Source organism: Eumetopias jubatus, unplaced genomic scaffold, assembly GCF_037043125.1.
Source record: "Eumetopias jubatus isolate StellerSeaLion01/CBP00866 unplaced genomic scaffold, mEumJub1_p1.0 scaffold_12, whole genome shotgun sequence".
Classification (NCBI taxonomy): Eukaryota; Metazoa; Chordata; class Mammalia; order Carnivora; family Otariidae; genus Eumetopias; species Eumetopias jubatus.
The window spans coordinates 96292870-96317651 of NW_028274818.1; the positions used below are offsets into that span (position 1 = coordinate 96292870).

At 42.5% G+C, this 24782-nt stretch overlaps 2 protein-coding genes across 4 annotated transcripts in view; one reads left to right on the plus strand and one right to left on the minus strand.

Moving 5' to 3' along the window:
• Nucleotides 1–1317: 1317 nt before the first annotated feature.
• On the minus strand, nt 1318–9650 carry SBDS (SBDS ribosome maturation factor). The gene is made up of 5 exons (XM_028110272.2): nt 9322–9650; nt 8546–8675; nt 5955–6155; nt 4234–4398; nt 1318–2263 (listed from the first exon to the last, which is right to left on the minus strand). Exons 1-5 carry the CDS (start codon nt 9447–9449, stop codon nt 2135–2137), a joined length of 753 nt encoding a protein of 250 aa, XP_027966073.1. The 5' UTR covers nt 9450–9650; the 3' UTR covers nt 1318–2134.
• Nucleotides 9651–10461: 811 nt separating this feature from the next.
• LOC114214540 (S-adenosyl-L-methionine-dependent tRNA 4-demethylwyosine synthase TYW1) overlaps nt 10462–24782 on the plus strand; it is a 213628-nt gene continuing 199307 nt past the window's right edge. For all 3 annotated transcript variants that reach the window (XR_003610443.2, XR_003610445.2, XM_028110270.2), the window contains exons 1-6: nt 10462–10635; nt 11492–11619; nt 12874–13023; nt 18459–18560; nt 19792–19986; nt 21475–21696. Coding sequence is in view for 1 of the 3 variants with exons in the window: in XM_028110270.2 (XP_027966071.1) it covers nt 10632–10635; nt 11492–11619; nt 12874–13023; nt 18459–18560; nt 19792–19986; nt 21475–21696 (801 nt within the window). In the remaining 2 variants the exon portion in view is untranslated. The remainder of the gene's footprint in view (nt 10636–11491; nt 11620–12873; nt 13024–18458; nt 18561–19791; nt 19987–21474; nt 21697–24782) is intronic.

Below are 24782 nucleotides of genomic sequence, written 5' to 3' on the forward strand. Positions count from 1 at the left end.
TGGGGTACATACCCAATAGTGCAATTACTGGGTGGTATATGGTAGTTCTATTCTTAATTTTGCATGTGTGTGTGTGGGGGGGGTATCTGTGCAGACCAGAAACCTGCCAAGTGGCACATCAGCATGCGTTAGTATGAAGGGTGGGAAGCCTTAGCTCAAAGCGTTGACACCTATTCTAGCTTGGAAGATGGATTTGACAAAGTCATTAGCTGGACGAGACAGTCTTCTGCCATGCTCACTTGACAGCCCTGAGATAGCATGTATCACTGCACAGACATTTATTCCACATTTACTGGGTCCAAACGTCAATGGCTCATCTCCTGCCCTTGAGTAGCTCACCATCCAGCATGCTAAGTGGGAATTTAAGGAGCTCTCTAGAACACAAGGCAGGGTGAAATCCAGGCCTTGGAGAGGATTTCAAAGTGGTGTGAGGTCCCACGGGCTAGAGTGACTGTGTTCGGGTACAAGCAACACTTCACATAAGAGCAGTGCTAACAGGAAAGGGTTAATTCTAAAATGACATTCTGACCAAATGTACACAAGCTTGCATTGAAAAAAGCAACAGAAACAGCTCACTCCTTCAAACAACCCATTATAGCACCATTCCTGGAAGCATGATTGAGAACCAAAATTTTTAACTACTTTTGAGTTATGAGATTAACATATGGTAAAAATTTATTTTTTATAGGTTCAGAAGCGTGACTCATTATAATGTGATCTACATTTGACATTTCTTAAGGTTCCAGCTTTTTAGGAGATGAATAATGAGAATGAGAAACACTTTAAAAGTGATGTCTAATTGTTGAACTTTCCTACTCAAGATGCAGCTAATGAACATTTCTAGTGACTAGGACTTCCAACCTGAAACACTAAGCTGGAGATAAACTGTAAACTCCACTGGTTAAAAATTATTTTCTGGGCCTTCGAGTTTAGATCAGCTTCATGAAACAATAAACTGTAGCAGTAAAATGTATTCGGTCAGAAGGCCATCTCAAGGATTGGTATCAAAACAGTAATTCAATTTCAGCATTACATGAAGCATGTGTTCCAAAGATAGCCAGCAGGAGTATTTCTTCTAACACCATGAGAAAACAATTTTGACTTCGCAATTTCAATTAATTATTTTAAAATGGGCCATTTCTGAGAACTTGTATTAGCAGTGAATTCTGTGTGCTTATAAAACCCATCTGGACCTGCTCAAGTCAAAAACTTCTGTCCACAAAATACAACATGTTAATTTTGAGTGAAACCCCAATTTGTATTCCAGAACGTCTCTTTTGAAGGTAAGTAGATTTTAAAAAACTTGCACGTTGTCCATTTAAGTGTTTAAGTACAAAATAATTTTATTCAATTACTTCCCAAATAACTAAGATTTATCAGGTGTCCATCAGGACAGGCCCGGCTCTAACCACTCCTCATAGGATTTATTTCATCCTGCTGAGAATTCTCCAACCCTAGCCGACAAAAGGCAGAGAAAAGGAAGGGGGCTTGGAAGCTGTCTAGAAATACAAGCCACAGTTTAATAAAAATAAAGAGTGGTTTTATTGATTGCACATAATTCCGCTATATTATGTATTATAAACTTTAAGGATTAGAAACAAATGACTATTTTTTAGTGAGAATAATCTAGGTTACGGCAGCACGTTCAATGAATATTACTTTAGTCCTGCAGTGGTCACAGAGCTAGCTTTCAGATAATCAGGAAGTCATCATCCAAACTATGTATTAGGCCACACATTCCGTTAAGACATTATGTTTTCTTCAGCAAACACTATTTATCATATCCTCCTCCATTTATCTTATTATAATGTACAGAGTTTAACTTTTTACCCACAAGACCTGCCTCAGGTAACTTGCATGCTGCCAAGCACAAGGCATGACACAGCAGCAAAAAGCTACTCTGCCCTCTGTATCTTGGATTTTTCATTTTTGCCTAAAACCCCACTTTATGATTAAAACTGAATGAATCCTCCCACAGTGTAATACGTATTAGGAGTCTTTTTGTGTACACATTACCACAAAGATCGAAAATGTCAAATAGTTTGAGCAAGTATTTGGCAGACCACAGAAAGAAGAGAGGACTGTGGGAAAAGAAAATGCTTTAGTGTTTTAGAGCTGAAGCGCTTGACGGATGTTATTCAAATTTCTCATCTCCTTCTTCCACATCTTTCAAGTTGAGTACTTCCAAAGAACCTTTGCCTTTTGTCTCCTTTTTTATTAGCTCATCGATTTCTCGGAAGCAGCCCGGGTCAATCAGACACACCTGAAACATGGAACACAGCTGCTCACCTCAGGAAGACGAGCAATGCAAAGGAACACAGCGTTAACTTCCTCTAGGACAAGCGCATTCCACTTTCCGGAGGTCCCTACTGCTAGAGTCCTACAGCGCAAGAGCGAACACAACGCACAGGGCAGCAGACTGGGTTCTAGTCCAGCCTTTGTCTTTTTCTCCCCCAAATTTTTATTTAAATTCTCGTCAGTTAACACAGTGCAATACTGGTTTCAGGAGAGAATTTAGTGACTGATCGCTTACATATAACACCCACTGCTCATCATAACAAGTGCCCTCATTACCCACCCCCCATCCGGCCCATCCCCCACCCACCTCTCTCCATCAACCCTGAGTTTGTTTTCTATCATTAGGAGTCTCTTCCGGTTTGCTTCCCTCTGTCTTTTCCCCCTTCCTTACGTTCATCTATTTTGTTTCCTAAATTCCACATATGAGTGAAATCATAGGTATTTGTCTTTCTCTGGCTGACTTATTTCGCTTAGCATTATACTCTCTAGCTCCACTCATTTTGTTGCAAATGGCAAGATTTCATTCTTTTTGATGTCTGAATAATATTCTACTGCATATATATACCACAACTTCTTCATCCATTCATCAGTTGATGGACACTTGGGCTCTCTCCATAGTTTGGCTATTGTTGATGCTGCTGCTACAAACATCAGGGTGCATGTACTCCTTCAAATCAGTATTTTTGTATCCTTTGGGTAAATACCTAGTAGGGCAATTGCTGGACTGTAGGGTAGTTCTATTTTCAACTTTTTTTTCCCCCCAAGATTTTATTTATTTGACAGAGAGACACAGCGAGAGAGGGAACACAAGCAGGGGGAGTGGGAGAGGGAGAAGCAGGCTTCCCGCAGAGCAGGGAGCCCGATGCGGGGCTCGATCCCAGGACCCTGGGATCAGGACCTGAGCCGAAGGCAGACACTTAATGAGTGACCCACCCAGGCGCCCTCTATTTTCAACTTTTTGAGTAGTCTCCATACTGTTTTCCAAGTCAGCCTCTGTCTTTAAATATGCATGTAAGCCCTATGACAGGCATTCACCTCCCTGTCTGAGGACCTCTCTGGATTCCCTGGCTGTAAAGTGAATGGGACTAGAAAACTATGGTTCTTTTTGTACCAAAATTTAGCATGAACATTTATAGTTCAGTGAAAGCACTGCTTTTTATTGATATCTGAAGGAGAAAAAGAAGCTTGAAGGCCCATTTAGAAATCACCTGTGAAGTTCTGAAAAGATTTGAGAACTTCAGAATGTCAGATGTGTTGCTTCACATTGAGTGGAATGCTCAACAATCCCAGTCTAGAGCTCATTTAAACCGAAGCTATTGCAAAGTCTCAAGGCATGAATTTGCAGACAATGGAATCTATACTGTGTCTGAACAGTGGGGAGTGAGGACTTAAGACCCAAGGCTTTTGTTGTGTCTACAAAATGTCCCGTGGTAGGGGGCGCCTGGGTGGCTCAGTTGGTTGAACATCCAACCCTTGGTTTCGTGTTGGGTCGTGAACTCAGGGTTGTGGGATTGAGCCCTGGGGTTGGGCCCCACGCTCAACAGGGAGGCTGTCTGAGATTCTCTTTCCCTCTCCCTCTGTCCTCCACCCCCTCTCAAATAAATGCATCTTTAAAAAGAAAAAAAAATGTTCTGTGGTATATAAGGCTGTCCAACTTTTAGTCTTATTTCCAATTTCCTCACAACAGAAGACTCACTGTAAAATATATTCTTATCCAAAATCAGCATGAACTAACAACAACAACAAAAAATCCTAAGTGTGCTTAACTACAGTTTAGTTTTACTTAGACCTTGACATTTTTACTTAGTTCTATGTAAGAGGTTTTGGAAACGTTTTATTGTTCATACCCTCTAAATGTTGGTTACACATTTATGACTAGAGAATAGATGACTTTGGTAACACGAACACAAAAGAATAAGAGTGTTTTCATCTCACAATTTCTAACTGCTGACCGTAGTCTTCACTCTCTATGACTTTGATCAGTGGCTTGAGCTTTTCTTTCAGCTTCTTCCCTTCATTCACTGGAAGAAGGAACCGGAGTCTCATGTGAGCACGTTCAATCTGCATTTTCTCCTTTAACTGCTTTATCACCTCCAAAGCCTAGCAAGACAAAATTGAAAACAATGGCATTTCTTTGCTTCGTCTGCTGCATTACCTTATAAGGGATTCAAAACAAAGCAGTTTCCATCTGGTTGAATTAGGTGATGGTTCTTAGATGGACACAGAGAACGTAAGCAACTGTAAGAAAATATAGATAAATTGGACTTGAAGATTACCAACTTTTGTGTTTCAAAAAACATCAAGAAAGTGAAAAGACAACCCATTAAATAGAAAATATTAGCATTTCACACATCTGATGAGGTACCAGTATCTGGAATATAAACAGAACTTTTACAACTTGACAATAAAGATACAAATAATTAAAAAAATGGTCAAAGGATCTAGATAGTGTTTTCTCCAAAGATGACCCACGGTCAATAAGCACATGAAAATATGCTGAAATCATAGTTATTAGAGAAATGCAAATCAAAACCAGAATGATACACCCAGGATGGCTATAATGAAAAAGGTGAATTAATTACAAATTATCATCAAAAATGTGGGTAAATTGGAACCCTTGAACACTGACTGTGGGAATGTAAAATGCCGCAGCTGTTTTGGAAAATGGTTTGGCAGTTCCTCAAAAGGTTAAATATAGTTACCACATGACCTAGCAATTCCATTTCTGGGTACGGAGAAATGAAAACACGTACACACAAAAACTTGTAATGAATTTCACAGCAGCATTATTCATAATAGCTAAAAAGTAGAAACAACCCAAATATCCATCAACAAAATATGCTATTTCTATACTTTGGGTTATTATTGAGTTCTAAAAAGAAATGAAGTACTAACATGTACTATAATAGGTATGAATTTTCAAAGAGCCACATATTGTATGATCCCATTTATATGAAACGTCTAGAAGAGAAAAGTCCATAGAAACAGAAAACAAATTTGCCAAACACTTGTGAGAGGGAGGAAACAAGGAGTGACTGCTAATGTTGACAGGGTTTCTTCTGGGGGTGATAGAAATGTTCTCAAATTAGGTAATAGGGAAGGCTGCAAAAACTTTGTGAATATATCACTGAATTGTATGTGAAATATATAAATTAAAAAAAATGTAAAATATAGAGTTGAAATGACTCTTTAAAAATCCAAGTTTTGGAGCGCCTGGGTGGCTCAGTCAGTATCTGACTCTTGGTTTTGGCCCAGGTCATGATCTCGTCTTTGTGGGATCCAGCCCTGTGTTGGGCTCCATGGTCAGTGTGGAGTCTTCTTGAGACTCTCTCCCTCTGCCCCTCCCCCAGCTCATGCGCGCGCACACTCTCTTATATAAATAAATAAATCTTTAAAAAAAAAAAAAAAGTCCTAAGTTTTATCTTTAAAGGTTTGATTTGGAAAGTTAAGAGAACTGTAGTACATTTGTGCTTCGTTAAAAAAAAATTCCATTACTCCTCCCTATAACCCCCATCATTTCCTTCCCCCTCCCCAAAACCTCTACCCAACTGCTTCTAAGTAGTATCATGTTATTATTACAGACTGACTATTTTAGTGTTTTCTTCAGAGACAACTGATTTTCATTTGGATACTTTTTGACATTAAAAACCACTCACCTGCTGTTTGGTACTCTTATTGGTTTTGACCGAATAGTGGATGTCCTTCATAGCTCTCTCAATAAGGATAACAGTGTATGGTCTCTTTGTTTCAGGGTTCACACACTTCTCAGCTACAATAGTTGCAATGTCCCTGAACATCTGCTCCAGCTGCGTATGCCGTTCTTTATCTGACACTTGAACCTCTCCTTTAGTCAAAATCTAAAAAAACCCAACAGATTTAAAAAAGCAATGTCTTTATTGCACAGTATTTGTTAACCACAAGAATAACTTGGGGAGAAAATTAAATTCCATCCTTCTCAGCTACTGATATACAAGTAACAACTTGAGCTTCACCTAAAAGGATATGCTGGATTATCTTGCCCTCTAAGATCTTATTTAGGTGGGGAAAGGAGAAAAGGCAATCTTACAAAGGTTGTAAATGGTGAAATCCTTGAAAAGAAATTCTATTTTCAAGTATATTACACTGAAAATATATAAATGGACAAAATAAAGCAACTCAGTAGAAGACTTAAATTTTGGAGGCTTGGCAAAATTGTCATGTCCTGAAAACGATGCTATACAACAAAAAAACCCAAGTAATCTGATTAAAATGAGCAGAGAACCTCGATAGACATTTTCCCAAAGAAGACATACAGATGGCCAAGAGACACATGAAAAGATGCTCACACCACTTGTCATCAAGGGAATGCAAATCAAAACCACAATGAGTTACCACCTCACACTTGTCGAATGACTAGAATAAAAAACAACAACCAAGAAATAGGAAGTGTTGGCGAAGATGTGAAGAAAAAGGAACCCTCATGCACTGTCGGTGGGAATGCAAACTGGCGCAGCCACTGTGGAAGACAACATGGAGGTTCCTCAAAAAGCTGAAAGTAGAGCTACCATATGATCCAGTAATCGCCCTACTATTTACCCACAGAAAACAGAAACACTAATTTGAAAAGATACATGCACCCTCATGTTTACTGCAGCATTATTTTTTTAAATTTTTTATTGTTATGTTAATCACCATACATTACATCATTAGTTCTTGATGCAGTGTTCCATGATTCATTGTGCATAACACCCAGTGCTCCACGCAGAACGTGCCCTCTTTAATACCCATCACCAGGCCAACCCATCCCCCCACCCCCTCCGCTCTAGAACCCTCAGTTTGTTTTTCAGAGTCCATCGTCTCTCATGGTTCGTCTCCCCCTCCGACTTACTCCCCTTCATTTTCCCCTCCTGCTATCTTCTTCTTTTTTCTTACCATATCTTGCATTATTTGTTTCAGAAGTACAGATCTGTGATTCAACCGTCTTGCACAATTCACAGCGCTCACCATAGCACATACCCTCCCCAATGTCTATCACCCAGCCACCCCATCCCTCCCACCCCCCACCAGTCCAGCAACACTCAGTTTGTTTCCTGAGATTAAGAATTCCTCATATCAGTGAGGTCACATGATACATGTCTTTCTCTGACTGACTTATTTCACTCAGCGTAACACCCTCCAGGTTCCATCCACGTCATTGCAAATGGCAAGATCTCAATTCCTTTTGATGGCTGCATAATATTCCATTGTGTATATATACCACTTCTTCTTTATCCATTCATCTGTCGATAGACATCTTGGCTCTTTCCACAGTTTGGCTATTGTGGACATTTCTGCTATAAACTTTGGGGTGCACGTACCCCTTCGGATCCCTACATTTGTATCTTTGGGGTAAATACCCAGTAGTTGCAGCATTATTTTTAATAGCCACGATATTGAAGCAACCTGTGTCCACTGATAGATGAATAAAGAAGTGGTGTGTGTGTGTGTCTGTGTGTATAAATACAATGGAATATTACCGGGCCATAAAAAAGAACGAGTCTTTCCATTTGCAATGACATGGATGGACCTAAAGGGTATAATGCTAAGTGAAGTAAGTCAGAGAAAGACAAAAACCACATGATTTCACTCATGCGTAATTTAAGAAAGAAAACAAATGACCAAAGAAAAGAGACAAAAAAACCCAGACTCTTAATTATAAGAATAAACTGGTGGTTGCCAGAGGGGAGGTGGGTAGGGAATGGGTGAAATAGATAAAGGAGATTAAAAGGTTTGAACTTCCAGTTATAAAATAAATAAGTCACAGAGATGAAAAGAACGGCATATGGTTTATAATCAATAAGACTGTAATAACACTTTTCTGACAGGTGGTGACACTTACGTTGTACACCTGAAACTAATATAACACTGTATATTTATTATACTTCAATTAAAAAAAGTGATGTTACAGGGGTGCCTGGGTGGCTCAGTCCATTAAGTGTCTGACTCTTTGATTTCGGCTGGGATCATGCTCTCAGGGTTGTGAGATTGAGCCCTCCAGGCAGTGGAGCCTGCTTAAGATTTTCTCTTTCCCTCTCCCTCTGCCTCTCCCCAACCTCTCTCCCCATCTCTCACCAAAAAAAAAAAAAAAAAAAAGTGATGTTATCAGGTTGAACTACTGTAGGATAACTATTCACTCCCAAAAAATAACGTTTTAAAGTTTAACATACTTATAAGTACTTCTACTACAAAGAACATTAGAGTCAATTATGCCGCAGATGTTAGAACTCACCTGCTTACAGATTTCCGTCTGGTCGTCTGTTCCAAATGCACTGATCAGATCTTCTTTCTTTGCAACCTGACCTTTAGAAACGTTTACAAACACTGAGTGGGTCTGTAGAACTTCATCAAGGTCTTTTTCCCTTGTGACAGCAGGAGAGAAAACCCTAAGTGAGCACACCTGAAACTTGGAAATTCATTCGCATTTAAATACAAGATGGCAACGATATGAATACCAAGAAACAACAAAAACTCCTAACCGACCCTCAGTGCGAGGGAACCATTTTCAAAACTCAGAACCGCATTTGTGTTCCCACTTATCCACTGAGACAAACGTCACGGGAGTATGCATGAAACACTGAACGGGGGCGGAGGGCGGGCTGCTGCCAGAGAATCTCGATCCCTAGATGGCAGCAGCGAAAAACTACGCACCTCGGTGAAACTACTAGGCAAAGATCTGTGATCAGGCTGTTCTGCTACGGGAACTATCTGGAAGGCTAGGTCCCAAACCTTTAATGCTATTTTGGCAAAACGACCATATTTTGGAGGTTTCTTGGCTGTAGGTTTTACGACACCAACCGATTAAAACAAAGCCCCAAACCAACAACCTAAACCACACCAACCAAATAAAAAAGGAACCCTTGATTTAGGCGCTAAGCTCGGGAAGGACAGTGATTCTCACGCTTTCCATTTCCTTCCCTGCCAAGACCCCAGTTCATTCGAAGACCAGGGGTAGGCCGCCTCGGAGGCAAGTGTCCGGCCAGAGCCCGGAGGGAGAGGGTCACTCACACGCCGCTCCGCCAGCCGACGACTTTGTTTTTGTAGCAGGCGATTTCGAAGCGCTTCCCGGCGCGCTTCATCCGTACCACGGCCACATTGGTTAGGCGGATCTGGTTGGTGGGGGTGAAGATCGACATGGTAGCTGCTCAAAGACGCTGGGTCCCGGGAACCAAGGCTAACCCGCGCCGCCGGCCTGAGGACCACCTGCGTCTCGCTGTAACGACCCAGCGGCACGCGCCTCGACCGCTATCTGCTCCGACGGCCGCCACAATACACCCAGTTGTCTTATTGCGCAGGCGTCAGGTGTGGCAGAAACCAGGAGAGGAAACGAGAGCAACAACGCCTGCGCACTGTGGCTTTTACGACATCGTTCCGCGCCCGACAGGAGAGGCGCTCTTCCTTAACGTAATATACTTCCGCCAATGAGCTAAGGAGCTCTGATTGGCTGGTGAAGTTGATGTTTTAGCGACCGGGTGGAAACGTGGCCTCGGCCCCTCTTAGTTCCGCAGAGTTCGGGGCCGCACCTACCTTAACTCTTTATTGTGGACAAATTGTAAGATTAAGAAAGTTGAGAAAAAAGTATGATGAACCCCCATGAGCCCATCGTCCTGCTTCAACAATTATCATCATTTTGCCATTCTTGTTTCATTCTCCCTCTCTATTGGAGTAGATTAAAGCAAATTATAAGATTTTAGCTTTAAATACTTCAGTCTATACTCCTTCCGGATGCACCCAACAAGATCACCCAAGGTCCTTAGTATCATCTAATAGCCAGTCCACAACCAAATTTCCCGAAATAATGTCTTTTTATAGTCGGTGTGTTTCAACTGAGGACCAAACAGGACCACAGATGGCATTTGGTGGAAGATACACCCTTAACTCGCCCGCCTTTTCCACGTTTCTTCCCCCTATGCCACGCCTGCCTAGGCTTTGCTCCCCATCGGACCCGCCCCTTGCACCTCTGCACCAATTCGGAAACGTTGGGATGCGCTCCGGCTTCCTCACCCTGAGCGGTGAGCGGTGCTTCCCTCGGGGCCCGCCCCTTCCCCTCTGAGCCAATCCGAGCGGGACCGGGAGGGCTTCGGTTTCCTCGCGCGGAGCTGTAGGCGGGGCTTCCCTCTGGACCCGCCCCTTCCCCCTGTGAGCCAATCCCGACGGGCTGGCGAGTGGCATGGCTGCCCCCAGCGCTGCGGGTACGGGGTATACTGATAGTGCTTCAAGGTAGTTTGGCGGTCTCCTGGTATCCGCGCCGGCCGCCAGGTGTTTCAGGTCTGCAGTCCTAGGGTCTGTCGGGCCGCAGGGCCTGGGCTCTGAAGAGAATGGGTAAGGGCCCCCCGGCGGGCAGAATTCGCGACGGGGGAGGAGAGAGGAACCCGTTTTTCTCAGATCCTCTCCCAGCGGAGTGGTGTCCTCGGGCCCGGTCCTTCAGATTGTACTTGTCGGCCCGGGACGGGAGCCGCTGACAGGAGGGAGGACTGAACCTTGCTTTTGACCTGGCTTTTGCCTCGTGAGGCTAGGGATGAGTTCAGAAGGAACTATGCTTCTAACCTCAAGTAAAACGCAGAGAAAACTGCCCACTCTCTTTACCCACGTGTGTTGATTGATGGCTTTTGGTTTTTTCCATGGTGGAGCAGCAACTGCAAAACCCACTTTTGTCCTTTCCACAGTGGAGCAGCACCTGTAAACCCCACATTTTAGGCTTCGCTTTTTGAAATTGCCTCCAGGTTCGACATTTGAGGCCAGATCTATTCATATATCACTCCAAAAAAATGGGGTGTGAGGTCCGTTGAGAACCCTTTACAAGTAGCAGTGGGTCTTTAAAACTAGAAGAAAGGGAATAGTTTAGTACTTTTTAAAGCTTTTCTTATGGAGCACACAAAACAAAGCAAAATTCATAATTCCACATGAAGTATTTCAACTTCTCTTACTTCCAAATGCTATATCCAAATGAAGGTACAATTTTGTATATATTCCTGCGTTAGTATTATCTTTACGATAATTTTATCATTACCACATGCAGTGGTGTATTTTATTAGAGTTGATTTTTTATAGATTTCTTCGCTGCGTTCTTGAAAATTAAGGTTGGTTTTATCTTATTTTTTATGCTTAAAATCAGGATGAGCAGCTTTATATATGTAGCTTTAAGTGAAATTATATGTATGTATCATTTTAAATTTAGATCCTTTGGATACATGGGACTTCTCATCACCTTTAATGTCATTATGGATAAACAGGTTTTACGTCTATTTGGGCTTTGCCTTTGGCATTAGCCTTTGGATTTGTTTCCAGATTGTCATCAGGAAGCAGGTAAGTGGAATTATTATTATTTTTTTAAATTATTTTTTAAAATATTTTATTTATTTATTCATGAGAGACAGAGGGAGAGAGAGAGGGAGAGAGAGAGAGAGAGAGAAGCAGAGGGAGAAGCAGGTTCCCAAGGAGCAGGGAGCCCGATGCGGGACTCGATCCCAGGACCCTGGGATCATGACCTGAGCTGAAGGCAGACGCTTAACCATCTGAGCCACCCAGGCGCCCAAGTGGAATTATTTTTTATAGGAGAGTGTTAAGATACTAGATTTACAGGGCGCCTGGGTGGCTCAGTTGGTTAAGCGACTGCCTTCGGCTCGGGTCATGATCCTGGAGTCCTGGGATCGAGTCCCACATCGGGCTCCCTGCTCAGCGGGGAGTCTGCTTCTCCCTCTGACCCTCTTCCCTCTCGTGCTCTCTCTCTCTCATTCTCTCTCTCTCAAATAAATAAATAAAATCTTAAAAAAAAAAGATACTAGATTTACAGAGAGGTCAGAGTGCAGATTTTCTAAGGTTTTCAGAAAAGCTAGAAGGAACTTTCAGTCACTTTTATGTTTGGTCTCCAGACTTTTTTTTTTTTTAATGCCTAAAGAATTTATTCTCGGTTTTTAGAGACTAAGTTATTATGGACTACGTTATTTATGTTTTCTTTGATGGGCTGTGGATGTCTCACTCTTAAGATACAGGAAGATTTTGTAATGAAAAATTAAACTTGTAAAAAACAATCTTTTTAGCATCTTCAAAGGGCAGTTATCTTCTCTTTTCTTACCACTAACTAAGGATCAGTAGATAAGTTCCTACTGTTATTCCACTAAAGCACATTATGGATGAATGTATGTATAGTTTTGTCCTGGAGGAAATAGGGATCTTTATAGTCTTAAGAACTCTGGGTCCAGGGGCGCCTGGGTGGCTCAGTCGTTAAGCGTCTGCCTTTGGCTCAGGTCATGATCTCAGGGTCCTGGGATCGAGCCCCCCATTGGGCTCCCTGCTCGGCGGGAAGCCTGCTTCTCCCTCTCCCACTCCCCCTGTTTGTGTTCCCTCTCTCGCTATGTCTCTCTCTGTCAAATAAATAAATAAAATCTTTAAAAAAAAAAATCTGGGTCTAGCCTTTAAAGGACCTAATTATACCAGGGGGTTAATATTTGAGGAGTACACCAGAAAAATTAAGAGAATAGTAAAATAGGTCAGTATCTGTGCTGGTTTTCGTCCCAGTTGAAGATGGGAAAAGATTCAAACTTGATGGATTTTGTGCAGTTGTTTATCTTCAAGGACAAGAACTCACAGAAATCTGTTCCAAAAGCAACTGGGGATTTGATGAAAAATGGTTATATCTCTCTTCAAAAGAAGGAAGTCTTTGTGTCCGGAGTGAAGATTTTCTATGGTTCCCAGACTGGAACAGCAAAGGTAAGAACTTTATGTGATACTTTTCCTTGGGTTCCCTGATCTTTTAGAAGATCCCTTAAAAGTGTCCACTCACAGTGAATGGAATTGGTCTTCTAACTTTTTTTTCATCTTCTTTTTTCCCTTTCCCAGCTTACATTTTTCCTTTCTGGGGTGGTGGGTGGGTTTTTATTCCTTGTGCCCAATTCCAGCTAATTGGTGGTATCTAAGGGTCACTGTCATGAAGGATCTTTGTTCTGAAGCTTGCTTCCGCCTTAGCGGAATGGAGAGCTCTAAGCCCATTATTGATGGTGGGTGTAGAAGTAGGGGATAGTGAAAAGAGAATGTCAGCAGTAGTGTCCAGTATGGGTCCTGACTTTCACAACTTCACACGTCTACTTTATAAAATGTGTTTTGATTTAGTAGTGTTAAAAGTGTTAACAATAGACATTGAATACTGTTTAAAGTAGATATATGCTGCAGATGTATATGCTGCTGGCTACTTTGTTATGAAGGTCACAACTATTTAGTGCTTTCTAGGAAAAGATTTTAAGGTGAACATGGAAATGAAGTTTAAAAAAACAAGGTCAAGTTATTTTTGTATAGTACTAAACAGGGTGGTACTGCCCTCTTGTGGATATTTTGTAGAATAATATTTCTTAGTTTTTCAGATCCATGGTACTTTGCTCTACATCATAGTTGAAGGTCACTTAATATTAAGTTCAACTGTAAGCAACAGAGGTGGTAAACTGTGAAAGAAATGTAAAAAAAGGCATCTGAGCAGCCAAAACAAAGTCCTTTTATGTTATTTATAAAAGATCTTATTCATAGCTTCTCTCGTGTGTTAATTTTTTCTAAAAGATCAAATCAACACTTGCAGATTGTAACAAATCCAGGCGTGAGGAGGGTTCATAATGAAAAGTACTCTCTAGTGAACCTCTTTTTAACTATTTCTTATTTTTGGTTCCTCTGATGGCTATTATTTTAACCCGTGTGTGCTGTATTTCTAGATTATTAACGTTAATTTTAAGTTACTGACTCCTTACTTGACACATTACTCAAATCTCAGTGGCTTTATTGTCGGCCACCTCTTTGTTAATATGGGTTAGATGACCCTCCTTAAAGCTGTGCCATTTGAATTTCCTTATTTTGCTTTCACACTGAATGGACTCATATTTAGGCTGGGTAAGGGAGATTAGTTTTTCCTTACAACTTTGAAGGTGTCACTTCACTGTCAGGGCTGTCTCCTCATTCTTTTGTAGATGACTTGATTTTTTTGATTCTGGAAGCTTTTAGAATCATTTCTTTGTCCTTAATGTTTGGAACTTTTCTTTTTTTTAAGTTTTATTCATTTACTTGACAGAGAGAGAGCACAAGCGGGGGGAGAGGGAGAAGCAGGCTCCCTGCTGAGCAAGGAGCCGGACTCGATCCCAGGACCCTGCGATCAAGACCTGAGCCGAAGGCAGACGCTTAATCGACTGAGCCACCGGGGCGCCCTTATGTTTGGAACTTTTTTGAGATGGTGTCTAGATTGGCGCTTTTATTGGCTGTTGTGCTGGACACTTGGCTTTTTTGAACATTTGTGAGCATTTCTGCTGATTTCTTGGGCAATTTTTTTTCCCCTTCCATTTTCTCTTTTTTTCTTCCTGGGACTCTTGTTAGCTGGATATTAGAGCTTTTGGATGACTTCTTTGTCTTAAATCCATCCTCTTTTACTTTTTGTAACATTTTCTTTCTAGGTTGTGGGATTTCAATTCCAAACCTTCTTTTTTGAATGTTTTATTTTGCCTATTATATTTTTCGTTGCAAAAACATCACTTTTTTTCAGTTTTTATATTATCTTGTTAGTTGTTTAAGAATATATCTCAGTAGGGGCACCTGGGTGGCGCAGTCGTTAAGCGTCTGCCTTCGGCTCAGGTCATGATCCCAGGGTCCTGGGATCGAGTCCTGCATTGGGCTCCCTGCTCAGCGGGGAGCCCGCTTCTCTCTCTCTCCCTCTGCCTCCTCCGGCTTGTGCTCTCTCTCTCTCTCTCTCAAATAAATAACATCTTAAAAAAAAAAAAGAATATATCTCACTGAATTAGTTTTTCTGTTCCCTGATTTATCTGCTTTCTCACTTTTTCTGTTGCTACTGTTTCTCCTTCCTGCTGCTTTTTCTTACATTCTTAGTGATCCATGGTTTTCTGTTAATATTTAGGACAGAACGATGGGGTAGCTGTTGTGGATTTTCTCTGTTACTGTGTGCACAGGTTTGTGTTCTCTAATTATAAATTTTCTGTGCTCGATGGGTCAGGGCATGCCATATTACCAGATGTTCTGTGCACAGTGGGTCAGGGCATGCTATGTTACCTATTGACCCCATATCTCTCTCTAACTACCACCTCAATTTTTCTTTCTTTCTTTCTTTCTTTCTTTCTTTTCTTTTCTTTTCTTTCCTTTTTTTAGAATAAAGCTCCTTGAACGTGTCTGCACCACTCTCTCCAAATCTCCAGTTTCCCTACTTCTGTTTTCCTTGGGCCACTCTTTGGCTTGCATGCCCCGAGTGTTCCCAGTGACTTCCATGTTGCTAATCAATTCTCACTCTTCATCTTCCTTGACACTGTTCTCTAGGTCATGCTCCTACTCGGCCAAGGCTAGTCTTCCTCACTGTCATTTGCAGATTTCTCATCTTCTTGGCCTCGAAAGATTGAGTGTCCCAAGGCACAGTCCTTGTCTTTATTTGCACTCACTCTAAGGGATCTTGTTATCTAGAGCAATTTCGCAAATTTTTCTATAAAGGGCAAGGTATTTTATTTTATATACTGTGTTTTTAGGTTTGTAGTTTTTGTGAGCCATATGGTCTTGTCGCAGCTACTTAGCTCTGCAGCTGTGGTGTGGAAGCAGCCACAGACAATGGGTAAATAAGTGGCATGACTGGGTCCCAGGAACTTTTACCTACAGAAGCAAATAGAGGGCTGGATTTGACCCATAGGCCTTGGTTTGTGTTCAGTGGTGGTCTCCCAATATGTTTTTAATCTGAACTGTTCCCCTCAACTCCAGACTCTCATATCCAGTGGCCTATCGTAGATCTTCATGGGATGTCTGGTAGGCATCTCAAAATTAGTATACTCCAACTGAACTCCCCTTTTTTTGCGTAGACCTTTTCCACTTAGAATCTTTACCATTTCAGTAAATGGCAACTTTATCTTTCCAGTTGCCTAGTTAAAGAAAAAAGAAACCCTTTGAATTCTCTCTTTTTCCTACTACCCCCATGCCGTTTTTAGCAAATGCTGTTTGTTCTACTTTCAAAATGGATCCAGGTGCCAGTCACTTCTCTGCACCCTGGCTCACAGCACCCTTTGCTTTTGTCTGGATCATAGCAGTCACCTCACTGCCTGTCAGTCCCCTTCATTCAGCACTGCTCGGCCCGTCCCCTGGCTTCAGTGTCCTCTCAGCTCAGGAGCCACAGGGACTTGGAAACCTTAAGTGAAATCACGTTCCCTTCAGCTTAAAAACCCAGCAATGACCTCCTCATTCACTTAGAGTAAATCACAGTGGCCTCACAGTGGCCAGGAGGCCTTCACATCTGGTTCTCCACTATGTCTTTTACCTCTCGTCCTTGGTTGCCACGTCTCCAGTCTTACTAACAACCTTGCCAAGCCTGCTCCCTCCTTTGGGCCTTTTCACTTACATGTTGTTCTGCTTGGGGTAGCCTCATGGCTTGTCTCGCACGTCCTTCAGGTTTGGCTCACGTCTATCTTTGAGGCCTCTTATACCAAATACTTGTCATTTTTCCACACCAGCTCTCCAGTTGTGACACGAACTACCCAGAGTTTTTGTCAGACTCCACAGGTATAAGGACCCAGTCTGCAAGACTGTCTCTGCTTCAGATGCCAGTCACTAGTCCCAGGGGCCACCTGTGCTTGTGACTGGACCAGCTATAAACTCGATCCCACAGTCCTCTCCTTAGGTTCCGATCATTTCCTAGAAGGATTTGCAGAATCAGGAAATTGCCCAACTAACTATGCTTCCTGGTTTATTAGTAAGGATACAAGGCAGAAACAGACAAATGGCAGACACGCATAGGGCAAGGTCTGCTGGTGAGGGGTGGCTCGGAGCTTCCGTGCCCTCTCTGCCCACCACTTCCTCAGCACATCAGTGTGTTCACCAACCCAGAAACTCCGAGTCCTGTCATTTAGGGGTTTTAAGGGACATTTTAAATCATTGGCCATGGATGATTGAACTCACTGGGAGCAATGGTGCTGAAAGTTCTAAGCCTTTAATTACATAGTTGGTTTTGTGGTGACCATCCCCCATCCTGAAGCCACCTGGGGCCCACCTCCCCATGAGTTATTTCATTAGTTTACCAAAGTCGGTAAGTTCCAAGGGTTTTAGGAGCTTTGTGCCAGGAACTAGGGAGAAAGACTGAATATGTATATATATATTTTTAATCTCATGCACCTGTCCTGACCCTCCCTGTTTAAGATAAAACTGTCCCCAGACCTGTCTCTCCCTGTGTTCTTACCCCTTATCCTGATTTATTTTCTTCCATAGCACATCATCTGATTAACTATGTCTTTTCTCATTTCCATGTTTGCTCTGTCTCTGCCCATTAGAACGTAAGCTCCCAGAAGCAGAGACTATGTGTGTCTTGTTCACTGTTGTGTAATATTGCCCAGACCTGAGACTGGCCTAGTAGATGCCCAGTAAAATAATAGATGCTTGGTAGGCTTGGCTTTCATCCTGGGAGATGGGGAACCAAGTGTAAAAGACTACTAAGCGAAAAGTAGGAAGACGTTTTTCAGAGTGCCTAGAAGTTAGCCGTGGGGCTAGAAGTGTTAGCTTTCCCCAGACATTTGGTTCATTTTGTCTGGAGAAGAGCTAGCGGGTGTTTTGTCTGGGGGTAAAGGGCAGATGCTGCCTAGGGTTGGTGTGCACTTGTCCTGTATACAAATTGTCTGTTGATTGGTTCTTCTCTGCCCCAGGTTTCCCTCGCAGCTTCGCTGTAGTGGCCGCTTCTGAGCCCAGAACCTCTGTAGGGTTTTGTCAGGCATATGGGCTCTCCCCTAGGGCTTTCTCCTCCCTGTCACCCTGCTTCTGTTTGCTTTCTGTCTTCCAGAAATGTGTCGCATTTCTCATATATCACATTCTCTTCCCTCTTTAGTATTTCTTATCACCTATATATTTATTCTAGTGGGGCAAGGCAGCTGGAATGTCAAAAAGCCAATTTAGATGTAGTCCCGCGTATGTACTTACAGAGTGAGAACAGCACGGTTGAATGATTGATCTCTATAAAGATGCTTGAGAAAATGGAAGAAGTGAGAATACGTGTTTGTGTTTATGATGATAAGTGTCAGTCAGTGAATAAGTTTTCCAAGATAAATGCCTTATTCCTTTGCCAGCAAGAGTAAATGAAGACTGTATTTTGCTTATTTAGCTTATTGAAGACTTTGTGATTTTTTTTTTTTTTTTTCTATTAGGGATTTGCAACAAGTCTTGCTGAAGCAGTTACCTCCCTAGATCTGCCTGTGGCTGTTATTAATCTGAAAGAATATGATCCAGATGATCATCTAGTAGAGGAGGTTGGTAATTATGTTATTTTTTTCTTCAGTCCAGACTCTCAAATGTAATTGACCTCCTGCATTCTGGGATAAATAGAATCTTCAGAATAAATTTGATTTTCATGCTAAGGAGTTTTCAGTTGGTTGCGTTTCCATTGTCAGTCAGAGGTGTTGAATATGTGGTGTGGGACCTGTCCCTCTGGTGTGTAAGTCTTTCCTGCGGCGGGGGTAAGGCTTGGAAAGGTTGGGTGGTTTGAAGTTCCCTCCTCCCTCCTGCTACGGATCTCATAATCAAGTAAGGGTGATGGATGGCAGTGTGCTGAGCCTATGAACCATGTATGAGCTGACTGAGAGGTCAGGAGCCACTTGGGTAGCAGAGAGAGTATGGGTTTTGGAGTTAGAGAAATCTCTTACTACCTGTGTGACCTCTGTGCATTACTTAAGATCTACATGGGTTTAATTTCTTCAGAGAAATCCCCTGCATTCTTCTAGCTCTACTCAGGGGAGTTTGCCTTATAGTAGGGGTTCTCAGGGTGTGGTCCTTGAATTTCCAATATCAGCATCTCCTGGGAACTTGTTAGAAAGGTGCTCCAGATGATTCTGAAGCACGTAGAGCAGGGGTTGACGAATTTCTTTTGTAAAGGGCCAGATAGTGAATATTAGCTTTGTGCAGTCATAGGCAATCTGTAAATGAACGAGTGTGGCTGTGTTCAGTAACACCTTGTTTAAAAAAACAAAACAAAACAGGCAGTGAGCTGGACTGGGCCTGTGGAACATACTTTGCCAGCCCCTTCTTAGTGGATAACCCAGCTGTGACTGTCCATTTCTTTCTCCCATAAGAGAATAGTGGAGTGCAAATGAGTATACTTGAATCTGCTCAGAATTACTTGTGAAAAATTATTAGCAACCTTTGAGTCTTTATTATTAATAATGGATTGCGTATAACTTATCTCATGACTTAGAATTTTTTTTTTTTTAAAGATTTATTTATTTATTTATTTGACAGAGAGAGACACAGCAAGAGAGGGAACACAAGCAGGGGGAGTGGGAGAGGGAGAAGCAGGCTTCCCTGCAGAACAGGGAGCCCGATGCAGGGCTCGATCCCAGGACCCTGGGATCACGACCTGAGCAGAAGGCAGACGCTTAATGACTGAGCCACCCGGGTGCCCGATGTCAGCATTTTAAAAAGGGATTTTCTTTACTGATAAGTTGTTCTTGAATATTCTTCTGAAATAATTACTTTCTTGGTTAGGTTACTAGTAAAAACGTTTGTGCCTTCGTGGTTGCTACATATACTGATGGTCGACCCACTGAAAGTGCAGAGTGGTTCTGCAAATGGTTGGAGGAAGCATCCAGTGATTTTCGATTTGGCAAAACTTACCTGAAGGGTATGAGGTACGCTGTATTTGGCCTGGGAAATTCTGCCTATGCGAGCCACTTCAACAAGGTAGGTATGTGTTGAATTATAGGGATAAATTTTCTATTATAATTAAAAAAAATTCACACACACACACATTCACATGTGTATGTGAAGTAGTCCCCAAACTTTGGTGTTTACTAATAAACTTCTTGTGTTACTCTTATTTATTTATTTATTTGACAGAGAGAGACATAGCAAGAGAGGGAACACAAGCAGGGGGAGTGGGAGAGGGAGAAGCAGGCTTCCCGCTGAGCAGGGAGCCCGATGCAGGGCTCGATCCCAGGACCCTGGGATCATGACCTGAACCGAAGGCAGACGCCCAATGACTGAGCCACCCAGGCGCCCCTGTGTTACTCTTTATAGTGGGGAATTGCTACACACATGTTTCCAAGCTTGGGGTATAGCAGGTTCTCAAGTAAATTTTTATTGAATAAAATGCTTATTCCTCCTGTTGTCTGTTGTCATAGTGACCTGGATTCATGGCCATCGCGTCCAGTCTGCTGTCCCAGGCAGGACCTTGTGGTTGAAAGATCACTGATTCTTTGGACTTTCTCAGCCGCCTGTTCTGTTGTTGAACAGCCTTTATGGCTCAAACTAACCCTGAATACAGTTGAGCTTGTTGTCTTTTAATCATTAATTTTTAAAGGGAAGTAGAAGAAAAACATTCACTGCCTTTTATGTAATAAAACATTGTTTTCTTAGATCTTTTTTCTAAATGAAGGTAACTTGGCTCCTTTTGCATTCTCTTCTCTATACTTTAAATAATAAAAATACAGAGCCTGTTTCTAGTGGTTCTAAACAGTTAACTAGAACTTTTGTATATGTACCTCTTCCCAAAATGGGCCCAGCCTGGCTCAGCTGTCTTTGGTAGAATGTGTGTAAAGGTGAAAGTGCAGATCTTTCCTTAAGCTTGTTTTCAGTCAGTTGTTACATCAAGATGTGTATTTCTGCCCATATTTTCAAAGGAAGTAGACCCAAAAAATGGTACAATTCAGATATGTAAATGTTTTGTTTAATGCCTTGCCACTCAGAAAGCCTATTTTGAACTCTTCACTGTGCTTCTTGGTAATCCCTGTGCCTCAGCTTAACTGCTTCTCGCAGTGCATTAAAGTTTTGAATTGATGAAGTCTGAGTCTTGCCAAATGGGCTGCATTTGCCCTTTGTTATTAAAATGGGCTTTGCTATGTTTTGGAACAAATTTATTTTGCTAATGAATTATGTTATTCTGACCACAACTTAGAATAGTAGTTTTCAAAGTCTCTTTTAGGTAGTAATCCTTACGTTAGTAAAAGGGTTTCTTCCCTTGTTTAAAGAGTCTTTTGCCGGATCTTATCCGATGTAACCAGTGTAGTGTTTGCAGGTTGCAGCTGGGCCTGGAGGGGCCTGTTTAGGCCAAGTTCCCTGTTCCCAGCAGCAGCCAGTGACGGGGTCCCAGAGGAACTTGGGCCTTTTGCAGAGCAACCTCCCAGCCTGTGATTTAGAGGATCGTGTTTTAGCGCCTCTGTCTTCTTGCAGGTTGGCAAGAATGTCGATAAGTGGCTCTGGATGCTTGGTGCTCATCGTGTGGTGACTAGAGGGGAGGGGGACTGTGACGTGGCTAAGAGCAAACACGGCAGCATTGAAGCTGACTTCAGAGCCTGGAAGACCAAGTTCCTTGCCCGGCTGCAGACACTTCAGAAAGGAGAGAAAAAGCCCTGTGATGGCAACTGCAAGAGAGGCCAGTGCGAGTCGTCTGCGGTACGGAGCCCCTTTGTCCGGGTCTCGCTGCTTTCCTCCTGTGTGTGGGGATGCTGGACCTTAACCTCTGCCCCGAGAAACGCCTTCCCTGGCTTCTGGTTAGAAGGAACATCTGTGGCTTCCATGGGGGCGTTTTAGATTGCGTGCGGCCTTCCGAGTGAAGCCAGTGTGGGCAGCATACTTTCCTGTTTCCCTGCTTTAATGGTTGCGTTGCCAGAGTAGCAGACTTCTCCCGTAGTGGGCGGGTCGGAGGCAGAGGCCTGAGGTTACGTGTGTCCTGTCTTCATATCCCCTAACCAGGTCTTTCTCCTGATCTCTCTTACTGAACGACTCCTTATTAGTCAGACTGGAAGGCTGCCCGTCATCCTAGATTCCTCTCATTTTGTTCCTCACAGTCTTTTTTTTTTTTTTAATTTTTTAATTTTTTAAACATTTTATTTATTTATTTGAGAGAGAGAGACAGAGAGAGCACACAAGCAAGGGGAGAGGCAGAGGGAGAGGGAGGAGAAGGCTCCCCGCTGAGCAGGGAGCTGATGCGGGGCTCGATCCCAGGGCCCTGGAATCATGACCTGAGCCGGAGGCAGATGCCCAACCATCTGAGCCACCCGGGTGCCCCAGCCCCTCACATTCTAAACATGTCTCTTTGGTCCTTGTTCAGGGACCCTCGTTCCTTGGAAGCCCGTGTCACCTGACTGTTTCACCACTGCTTGTCTTCACGGCTGTCTGTCATCCTTTGGTCACCTGCTCACTTGTGTCATTCAGGAACCACTTTACTTGCTGACTCACTTTCTCTTCACCCTTGTTCCTGTCGTTACCTTTTGGGGCAAAGCCGTCCGTGCAGGTGATTGATCCAGTGTCCTGGTCTGCCCGGTGCCTGGCCTTCGACACCGCCAACAGCCATTGTCTTTGCTGACCTTGGCCTCTCACTTCCACGGTCACTTCTGAAATTTTATGTTCCCGTGACCTTGACTCTGATCTCTCTCAGGCGTCCTGCTTTAAAATTCTTTTGATCCCATACCTTTTTCATTGGGTAGTGAAAACTGCTTACTTCACTTCTTTCCTTACCCAGTTTAGCTTTTATACTCATTCTTTTATAAACAATCTTCAATCGCCTTGCCTTCCAGTCCCTTTTCTAACCCAAATGGTCAAACCCCAAGCCAGGTTGAAACCTGCCATTTGCCTTCCTATTTGCCTGCTGCTTGCTCTTTGACCCTGGATTCCTCACCACAGGCCCAGGTGTGCACTCAGGCGTGCCCAGCAGTGTCCAGCATTCTTGTGTAAGTTCCCTTTCTCGCTCTCCAAGATCACTATTGAATACTCTTTCTCCCTGCTCCTTCCTCCAGCTATCTTAGGAAGCTGCCAGAGATCTTGTATGGTGTCCTCCACCCCATCTACACATCCTCTCCATCTCTTATGCCACAAGGAGACCTCGGGTCTGAGTCCTGTCAAAGCCACTCTGCATGCTCTGGAATCAAGGGCTTTGTCTCTGTTTTGTGTCGCTTTCTCTCCGCGGTGTTAGTCTCTTCCCCTCCACTAGATTGTTCTGTAAACTTATGGACATGCCTTGAAACCATCCTGTTCAAAGGAAGAGGAAAAGCAAGTAAGAAACAAATGTTTCTTTTATTCTGTATGTTTCAGCTGCTGCTTCATTTTTCTGTTCTCTTTTCTAGCTAGTCTTTTTGCTGTGCTTATCTCCCCTCCCATTGGCCCTTAATATTTTTTACACTGTTTCAAAAAATTGAGGTAAAATTCATGTACATCCGATAAACAGTTGTAAAGGATACAACCCAGTGGTGTTCAGTACACTCACAGTTCAGTGCAAAGCACCGCTTGTTTCAGAGTGCCCCTTTTGTATGTGTTGGTACACTTGTTCATTTTTCAGACTGGTCAGTTTCCAGCTGATCTGTGTTCATGTTTGCTGGTTTTTCTGCCTGCTCAAATCGACTGAAACCCTCTAGTGAAATTTTTAGTTTGGTTATTAGACTTTTCAGATCAAGAATTTCTTTGTTTCCTTTCTCTAATTTCTGTCTCTGTGTGTTGATGTTCTCAATTTGTTGGGACATTGTTCTCCTGGTTTCCTTCAGCTCTTGGAGCATATTTAAGACCGTTGACTTGAAGTCTTTATCTAGTAGGTCTGTGTTTCCTCAGGGATGGTTTCAGTTGATTTCTCGCAACTGAAATAGGCCAGAAGTGAAGTAAGCAGTTTTCGCTATCCAGTGATAGGCCTATCATGACCTGAGCCGAGGGCAGATGCTCAACCGACTGAACCATCCAGGTGCCCCAAGTTTCCTTTTTCTTGATTCAGTGTTTACTCGGTTCTTGTAAACCTTTGTCAGAACTCTGGGAATTAGAGTTAAATGTGTTGGTTTTTACTTAAGTTTTGGTTGTTTCTGTGGGAGAATGGGCCATTTGAGTTATCTACTCTGCCATTTTTGCTGTTATCAGCCTCGGGTCTTAACATTTAAACAAACAAGTAAAAAAAATTTTTTTTTTTAATCAAAAGTAACACTTGTATCTTTAAACCCTCAAATAGTGCTTCTAGGCTTATAATTAAAAGCTGTACTTTCTTGCCTTATTCTAATTCTTATTTTCCCAGGGCAGTCATTCTCAATTCTGGCTTTTCCATCAGATATTTACCTCTATATTCCTAACTAATAGGCCCTTCTTGGTATTTCTTGATTTTTAAAACACTTCAAAATCTCTGTCTCTGTCTCACATAGACACACACACACACAGTATCACTTCCTTCTCTCATTTTCTTTGTACAGTTGTATCACACTTTCTGGCCAGACTGTTACTTGTTGTGTCATAGTTGTGACTGTGTACCTGCTCCCATCTGTCCTGTGTTCTGTGGTATTACATGTTCGTTCCTACACATTTACTTCCCTTAGAGAGTGGCTACATCTGCTTTGATTTCTCTATAACTATCACTAATTCATTCCAAAATTCTAATGGAACTGAAAATTATTTTTCAGTATTCTATAGTTTTTGTTGATTTCTCGGAGGCTTCTCATGAGTCCTTTCTCCTCCACGTCCTTGGAGGCGTGGCTGCTCTCCAAGACTTGGTGTGGGTGAAGTCCTTCCTT

Excerpts from the sequence above, each read along its gene's own strand:
- SBDS (XM_028110272.2), bottom strand. The coding sequence starts at position 9,449 with ATGTCGATCTTCACCCCCACCAACCAGATCCGCCTAACCAATGTGGCC. Across the intron at positions 6,156-8,545 it reads AGACGGAAATCTGTAAGCAG|ATTTTGACTAAAGGAGAGGT; the intron begins GTGAGTTCTAAC and ends GGGTTTTTTTAG. Across the intron at positions 4,399-5,954 it reads ATAAGAGTACCAAACAGCAG|GCTTTGGAGGTGATAAAGCA; the intron begins GTGAGTGGTTTT and ends TTGTCTTGCTAG.